The sequence below is a fragment of the Zootermopsis nevadensis genome, unplaced genomic scaffold (assembly GCF_977971745.1).
Source record: "Zootermopsis nevadensis isolate Lab colony 2312 unplaced genomic scaffold, Znev_1.0 Znev_ptg000023l, whole genome shotgun sequence".
Lineage (NCBI taxonomy): Eukaryota > Metazoa > Arthropoda > Insecta > Blattodea > Termopsidae > Zootermopsis > Zootermopsis nevadensis.
Genome location: NW_028259155.1, coordinates 1713435 through 1722400, shown reverse-complemented (window position 1 = coordinate 1722400; position 8966 = coordinate 1713435). Strand labels below are relative to the sequence as shown.

General features: G+C 36.2%; 2 protein-coding genes across 7 annotated transcripts; one reads left to right on the top strand and one right to left on the bottom strand.

The window, feature by feature from the left end:
* The first annotated feature begins 55 nt into the window (after positions 1-55).
* Positions 56-7468, top strand: LOC147872863 (uncharacterized). 6 transcript variants are annotated; one of them, XM_022074685.2, is made up of 6 exons: positions 56-260; positions 685-834; positions 1749-1863; positions 2296-2457; positions 3132-3667; positions 3953-7468. In XM_022074685.2, the coding sequence occupies exons 2-6, from the start codon at positions 787-789 to the stop codon at positions 7202-7204; spliced, it is 4113 nt and encodes a 1370-aa protein (XP_021930377.2). In that variant the 5' UTR covers positions 56-260; positions 685-786; the 3' UTR covers positions 7205-7468. The 6 variants fall into 6 exon arrangements, with proteins under 6 accessions (XP_021930377.2, XP_087210336.1, XP_087210335.1 ...); XM_087354209.1 differs by lacking the exons at positions 56-260; positions 685-834 and adding an exon at positions 932-1555 and having other exon boundaries at positions 3984-4111; XM_022074684.2 differs by lacking the exons at positions 56-260; positions 685-834 and adding an exon at positions 981-1555.
* On the bottom strand, positions 7325-8691 carry LOC110834970 (protein Asterix). Its single transcript, XM_022074705.2, has 4 exons — positions 8441-8691; positions 8010-8112; positions 7567-7664; positions 7325-7468 (listed from the first exon to the last, which is right to left on the bottom strand). The coding sequence occupies exons 1-4, from the start codon at positions 8494-8496 to the stop codon at positions 7387-7389; spliced, it is 339 nt and encodes a 112-aa protein (XP_021930397.1). The 5' UTR covers positions 8497-8691; the 3' UTR covers positions 7325-7386.
* Between the last annotated feature and the right edge of the window lie 275 nt (positions 8692-8966).

Below are 8966 nucleotides of genomic sequence, written 5' to 3'. Positions count from 1 at the left end.
TACTTTTTCATCGTATATTAGCGAATTATTTAAAATATTTTACTGAAAATGATGTATTTTCTTCGCGGTGTTTTTCCGTTACTTGGCCGCGTATTAGAAGCAGTTTGTGGCGTGAATTTTTCAGGAATAGGTCTTCGTACGTACGGATAAGTGAGATTTCAGGTTCTCAGCAGCAAGTATGAAGATGGCTGTCTTCAGAACTGTTGTGATGTGTGGAAGTTTACCGACATTTCAGAGGTCCTTGCTGCCTCCATCATCAGGTATGAATAAAATTAAAATAATGTAACTTGCGCAAGGAAACGGTTAAAAAAACAGTCTACGACAGTATTCGTTATTGATAAGCCAACTGAAAATGCCCTTTTGTACGTTTGTCTTACTGGGATTGTCCCGGATATTTGGTTTCGTTGCCGTGGCAGGATCTGGAGTTGTTTTCAGTTTCGTGTTTTGCATTATTAGTACGCTACAAGGATTTCTAATCTTTCGTGTTCGTTATTTGGCAAAAATTATTTACTATACAAATAAACAATCGCTACATTTTGGTGTTTACATTCCAAGAGAAGTTTTATAGTTGTGACGTTCGAGGTTCTTACAGCAGCGAGGATCGCGGTCTTATTCTGTGTTCTGGTGCTGCTTAGATTTGGTAGATGCCAGCATTATAAAGAAACCTACTGTCTCCATCTTCAGGGCAGAAGTTGCAGTACTGAGATGTGGAGGAAGGTACTGCAGAGGGGCTGGGGCCTATTTTTGACCCAGAGCTAAGAAGAAAAACATCTTAAGGTTTTATAGATGTTAATTGCTGCTATATTCACAGAATCAGCATCCTTTCTGAGGCATGTAAGTCAGATTTTCCAAGTTAATTAAACTCTCACTTTAATGTTGTGATGCTTGTGAAAGAATGTGTTAGAATACGTGACATTTAGTTACTTTCAGTTGCCATCAGAGACCGCTGCGTTGGTCCTGAATTCGCACGCCGACTGACGCACGTCAATTGTTTTTCGTCAGTCTACGCGATGGTGGCTGTGTTTTGTTTTCCCGAATGTGAATTAAAAAGTAAAAGAAAGTAATGTTTAAAGTTTATTGCATTGTGATAGAAAAGTGAGTTAACACGCCATTATATAATATTCTCTCGGGGAACTTCAGAGACTGCTTAGCGAAACCCTAGGGTTTTACGGAACACTTTGACGAACATTGATTGCTTCAAACAAACAGGAAAGGGAAGTCGACAGATAGCTAACACAAACCACATGCATATCCGGTGAATATGACTACAGGAAGGGAATTAATTTGTGACATTTTCAGTCCATTGTTTCATTTGGAGATGTTTCTTTAAAAAAAAATGTTACGTCGTAGGGAAGGCAGGTCTATCGGTTTGCTTATTTTGTGCATTTTAATACAAAATGATTGTGGAAACGCGACCACGGAATGGAACGAGGAATGTTACAGCAACAATGTGTGTTACAAACTCCTGGAAGGTGGCAGAAAGTTCGCTTGGGCTGAGGCTTACGACTTATGTCGTAAAGAGAAAGGATATTTATTGAACGAAACTTGGATTGCAGTAAGTATGTTGTTTTCATTACCGTCAACGAGAGAAGAGCTGTAGTCTTGTGAACATCTGGGGTGCAAACCTGTGTGAGTGTTTGGTGTGACTCATCGCACGAAGTCCATACGGTAAAATGAATTAATACTGAAACGTGATTATATTTATACCATATTATAATCAATTTTGTAATATCTGTATTTCTTTACAGATGATTGAAAAAGCTGAAACATTTAAGATACAAAAGGAATTAGTGTACGATGATGATATATGGACATCACTTAGGTTGATTAACGGTTACATACAGGAAGTGAGCAGGCATAAAAGTAGGTTCAAAAATAATCGTGCTTAGAATTGTCATTTCCGTATAAAGTTAACTGAAATCACTTACGGAGTTTTGATATGTAATAAGTGTGGGAAGCAATATTGAAGTCTGTATATTATGTAATGGCAGTAATTTATTATGTGAAAACATAATTACTGTACAACATTGGATTTTAAATTCTCCTTAATGCTTGTAATGGTCATTAAACTGACGTATTTACGATGTTTTACGTCATCTCTTTTTTTTTCGTCAGGTAAAAGTTCGATTCAATTTTAAGCTTCGTAAAACAGCTGGCACAAAATGCTTGTAACAGCCTACAGAAGTGATGCTGTACGAGGGAGACATTTTTAAAGTGGTTTTAGATGTTCAAACTCGGAAGGAACTACAGTCCTTTTTTTATTATTATTATTATTGCCGGTATTTTTGGTTTCAGACTACGCACAATCCTCTAATGAGTTATGGAAAACTTACCCAGTTTGGAATAAGGACATGTGCGTAAAATTAACAAGACAGACTAAGCTTGAAGCAGTAGAATGCTCGACAAATTTACGAGTTATATGCACGAGTGACTTAGAGGAAATCAACCAGCCAAGTGGTATAAGTAACAGTTCACCTTGATATTTAATTTAATTTAATATCTTACGTCACATTCTATTTACTTGTCTATTATTCGTCTATTTTTAGAACCCAGATGTATCTGAAATTTCGTGATATCTTACTTTGTCATATTTTTACTTTTCTACAAATACTTTTTGGCTTTATTCTGGCACCAGATGATGGCCAAGTGATTAGCACTCGTACTTTGTGTTCCGGAGGTCTCAGCTTCAAATCTTGGCCCAGATATTGGCTATCCTGACTGAGATTTTTTGGTTTTCTCCAGTCCCTCCATACAAATGCTTGGATAGTATCTTCAAATCAGACTGTGTTCATTTTCTTCAACATTCTTTGATACTCATTGAAGAACGGGTCGTTCCTAGTAATATAAAATTAAACATGCAATTTAGACTTCATATAATCTTTTCACAGCATCCATTTGATACTAAATTATCTTTTGCAACAAAATTAAGAGTAACAAAGAAGTTTGGTTGCAAACCTTTACGTGCTTCGAGAGTTACGGTTGGAAAAAATTGATCATTAAAAAAAATAATATTAGTTATAATTTACTTTTTTATTATGGATATGTGATATCACAAATTAATATGAAATTAAAATCCTTTCATGATATCTAATTCAGAGAATCTAACTGTATAATATTTGCTTGTACATCAGTTTCAGATTGTGATGAGCGTTTGAACCCCGCGTTAACTGCGAAAGTATCGGGAAGATACATTAATGTACGAGATGGTCATTTGGAAATAAGTGAGGAAGATGAAGGAAATGTAATTTTTGTTTGTGGAGGATTAGAAGGCAGGTCAGAGATTGCCTGGATTAAAGATGGCGTATATCTTAATGCAAGAAATCAAACATTTGAACCTTCCGCCACTGTTGATCCTTCCACAACTTCCGTTCATTTGTACAGTATGCAAGGGACTTACTGGTGTGAAGAAAATAGTCCCGGCTGCTCGCGCGTGTATTCATCCAACAAAGTTAATTTGATTTTCGAACGTATTATTACAATACACGTGACTCTTGAACAAAACAAAAATTACGTTTCATTTGAAAATGAGATTGCCGCGGAAGTGGACAAATTTAAGTCGTGTGATACCAAAGGAAAAATCGGATATGACGTCAGAAGACGTTTTACCGTTAACGGAAGTAGCGCCATTGCGACGAACGACGTAAACTTCTACGTGCCAAATGATACAGTAAGTACCAACTTGACGCGCGCGCCAGTTTTATTAAGAGCCGGGATAAATCAGTCAGAAGAAGAATAGAATTAATATCTCATTGGGATTCAGTTTATATTACTTTTTTTGCAACAAGCTATTTACAAAAATAAAAAATTACAATAAAATTAATGTAAAGAGGAACTCGGACATGGAATTTTTATTGGCATCACTGTGCCAAGGTTCTGGTGATCGGAAACAAATTATTCTGTGGTATTTATCACTCTTATTACTATTTATATATTATAATGTTTTTCTTTACAGGCTTGTGATGTCAATTTTATTTCTAATGCAGTAAAACATCTGCCATCTTCAGCTGTAGTTGACTATGGAACCAGCTTTCCTCCAGTACAACAAATAAACCACAGAGTAATCCGACAGTCGGCTACAGAACCATGCCCTAGACACTTCACTTTGCAAGAGCCGTACTGTGTTCAAGTAACAAAACCCGCGAAGTGGATCGAGGCATACCAAGATTGTTTCCAAACAGGACTTGAGAAAACTCCTATTGACGTGGAAAGTTTTTGGATGAATACAACTTTGCTCGATAATTTGATGTCTTCACTTGAAAGACAACGTATAAGTTACATTTGGTTAGCAGCTGAGAGAAAACTTGATGGTGGTCCTTTTTATTACAGTGGACCAGTGACGTCGGATTTTAATTACAATTTTACTGAATTAACAAAATACAATATCAGTTGGATAGAAAGTTATTATAGTGTGAATAATGATTGTTTAGCACTAAACATATTACACAAGACACTGCATGTTCTATCCTGCGAAGAAAATCTTAATTTTGTCTGTCTTTTACCTTCGGAGTTTTGGGTTCGTAATATTATCGTCGACACTTTTCATCAATGTCGTGAAAACTGCTCTGAATATTACGGACTTGAAGATGGAATTCAGTGGGGAGAGGCTAAAGAAAATTGTAGGCAGAGTGGTGGCGACCTGATACATAAAAAAAGTGGTTATTTCAGAAATATTGTTAATGGCAGTAATCACGGTATAATCACTTATTACAGCGGGACACACAACATAAAGAAACCTGCTTCAGATTCTGACTGGCAGCGTCAATTTATTCAGTGGATAGGAGATGGTTCTGAAGAAATTAGAAAAGTGTACCTTGTATACAATGGGGGATTCCCATTGGAACAGAATGACAGCCCGAAGGCATACGAGTGTATACGAGGAATTGAACGTACCCTGCCCAAACTCGAACTCGAACTCAATGAAGAAAATTATAGGATCCAGTTATCTGGAACAGAAGAAGCTAGTTACATGTATGGTATTAGATGTTACTTAAATGGTAAACTCATAAAATCAGATGAACTTGCACACGTTAAAGTTCGTCACAACGGTTACTTATTCTGTGAATTATTAACGCACTTGCCAGTTTTCCTGTTAAAGTCAAACGTTGTTCTTGTCCAACTCCCAAGGTTAATGACATTTGCCTGTCAAATATTTGATTCAAAACAAACATATAATTTTAAAGTACATGATTCTTCATTTTACAGTAAGTCTGTAGGAAGTATATTATATTATGAAGACTTGCTGAATGAAGAATTTAAAGAGTATAGCATTTCTGTTTCCAAAATATCTAAAAATATGACAGGCATTAATATTGATTTTCACATAGACATTTTCTGCGATGAAGATCAACTGAATGAACTATATAAAAACATTTCTACTTCATCTTTTCCGATTGGGAGAGAAATTACATTAGGCACGAGGACTGTGACTGTATTATATGTGAGAAGCACAAAATATTGTATGGAAGTGGATGAAATACCACATAACATTACCAATTGCACAACCACAGCAACATGGCCCGTCACAGCTATCGACAACTCATCAATTCAAGATAATATATGTGCAAACAGGAAATTGAAACGTACCTGCATGGGAAACTTCATTACAGGTGCAATATGGGGGCAGGTCACAGAAATAACACTTCCTTTACATCATGAAAGAAACTTAACTACAGACAGCGAGACGGACGTGCTTAAGGCTGCTAAGGATCTAATAAATGAGACAGTTTCGTTAATTATGGCAGATGAAATGAAATCTGTAGAATCATATAATATAACAAGCAAGTTTATAGGAAAGTTTGAATCTTTACTCGCAGGCAAGGAAGTGAATGGCAGTTACGAAACAGAAAATGCAGCAGCGCATATTTTTTCTACATTCCTTAAAAATGGAATTGAAGGTTATATTTACAATGGAAATGGAGAAGATCGGAGTATCAGAGCGGTAGAAACTGAAGAGATTGGGGAAGATGTTACAGTGGCGATATATCTGAAATCAAACAGCACTGCCGCACAGGAGAAAAACGCATCAATACTAATTTCTGTATTTAACAAGGCTACAGTGTTCCCAAAATATACAAACAAATTTATAAGAATAAGTCCTGTTGTTCTCATAAGCATTGCAGATCTGACAAATGTCACGTTCCCGTTCAGAATACTTTATGAACCAGAAATAGAAGTCAGACCTAATTTAGACCCCATATGTGTTTTTTGGAATGAAGAAACAAACATGTGGGATTATAATGACTCAAGACATAACGGAACAAACCACGAGTTACACGAATGCTTGTACTATCACCTTAGTGCTTTCGCCATGCTTCTGCAAATAGAAGACGATGAAACTCTAGATATCGTCTCCAGAGTTGGTTGCTGTCTCTCCCTCATTTGTCTTTTTCTCGTCCTACTCACGTTTGTCATGTTTCGAAAATGGAGGTCTTATCTCGACAGCAAGATCGTGGCCTCCCTCTCTCTCTCGTTGTTCGTGATGTACCTCGTGTTTGTCACAGGCTTCACGCAAACCTCAAGCAAGCTCGTATGCATCAGCATCGCTGCTACTCTCCATTACTTCATTCTATCATCATTTTGTTGGATGTTTGTGGAAGCATTTCACAACTATTTGAAATTCGTCAAAGTGATAGGAACCTACATACCAAGGTTTATGTGGAAGGCTTCCGCTGGTGCTTGGGGATTCCCATTTGTTCCTGTTATTTCAGTGTTATGCTATGATTACGAATTATATACTAATGATAAATACTGTTGGGTCCATAAAGAAGCATTTTCTTATGGGTTCCTAACTCCGTTGTGTCTTATATGTGGTGGAAACGTGATAGTTTTCCTTCTGATCATTATTAGCTTCACTTGTGCTAGGCAAAAGTTTGAAAGTAATCAACAGCAGTACTCGCTGTTGATAAGTAAACTGAGAATGTCAATTTGTATCTTCGTGTTACTCGGTTTGTCGTGGGTTTTTGGGTTTGTGAGAATTGTGGTACCTGAGATTGCCTTCAGTTACTTGTTTTGTATCACCAGTACATTGCAAGGGTTTCTGATTTTTCTGTTCTTCGTTGTTCAAGAACGAAAAGCAAAAGGAATGTGGGTATCTTTAATTTGCAAGTGGTACGGTGCAGTGCCTCAGAGTTGGCAAGATACGCACACAAACAAAACAAAAACGTCTGTAGATTTAACACTTGAGTCAGCTCAAAGCCATAGATAAATGTTCTCTAACAATACATGAACATTTTTAAGTATCATCTGTGTGTGTCTGATGTAAACACATTTTATTATTCTGTATTTGGTAAAGTCATTACCACATCCTCCTAGGTTAAGAATAACATAATTTGAAGGAAACTTTATTAAACATTGTTTTATTACAATTTTCAGAACATTTTAAATATATTACACAAAAACTGGTGACCATGGTGGACTCATAGGTTGTGGGTTTTGTAAATAGGACATTACCACTGCTGAAATAGACAACCTGGAAAAGAAAAAGTATTATCATTTGGCAATTCATGAACTCAAATTTTGGTATTCCATCACAAACACAATGATAAACATACATAACAAATTACTTACATAAAACTACTAAGAATTTGTTTTGTGTCATCATTTGCTCGTGAGTTGGCAAAGCTGATGAAGGAACAATACAACGATACCCAAGCACACCATTTAAGCTGGAAATTTAAATTGCACAAAGTGAGGCATTTGTCTTATCAGCTACACAACCAATGCTCGATATCATAAATCAGGCATTTGTAATTACGTAATTCAAGTATTCTACATGGTTCCACTTAAACATCACTCCAATTTCATTTATATAGCATATCTAGAAAAAAACACTTGTTTGTACAAGACATTTTCATGTCAGTTCAATTTTTTTGTTTAAGTCTTCATTTTGCACCATGTCAAAATGAGGAAACAGGTGATGTGTATTCTGTGGGCATGCTGTTATGATTCAATGGCAGACAATCATTAATGGTGAATTTATATGACAGTTGCTGCATTCTCAAAACACTTACTCTCATCATCAGACCACACATGCTGAATATCATGCCTAAGATATTCATATAATCTGGTATTAAGTCATCTGGAGCTCCCTGAGTATTTGGTGATGATTTATACCTGAAAAAATTTCAATTCCTTTGAACCTCTTGAGGTAATAATTTTTGTACTCTATATAACATCGTATGATGCCAATGGATACAACAGTATATAGACTAAGTAAGAGACTGAATATATGTTGCAGTTTTTAAAGGGCTGCTACCTGACATTTATCACTAGATATTAGGTTACGTGCATGTGTCGAGTGCAACAAATCATCCTCATTTATTACATTTACTGAATCACTTCTGACGATATGAACACACTTAAAGTACTTGAATTATTGTACGTGTTGCAATATACATGGTTCAAACAGCAATTTTAAAGCATTTGAATATTTTAACTGTACCGATGTTCTTTATCAGGTCTTCTCGGATCTGAACTGCCTGTCCCAGTCCCATGCATTCTTTTAGTTAATCGGTAATAAATGTATTCAAACGATACGACTGTTACATAAAAACAAACTTGTTGTATTGCTGTCAGCTTTTATATTTTTCCTCGTTCTTGTAACGACTCACTCTACACTCCGACTATATCACGAAGGAAGTTTCGTATGACGGAACAAGCTCGTGTAGGCAACATTACGGACGTAAAGTCCTACATGGTCAACGAGATCTCCCGTATGGCGTTTCTAGTTACGTGTGTTTCTACAGTGGGGCGTAAGAACTACTAACCCGATCGAATGTTTAAACAGCCCTGACTAACCACATCTGACCACCATAAAACACACAGGTTTTCTAATGTTTTTCTAGAATTACCAGCAGACTAATTTCTGAGTCAAAATTAGTGAATATTTTTAATATTTTCTATCCAACTTGACATTTTTACTAATACCTGCAATTTTTGTACTAACAATTTTGAATTATGAGCATATT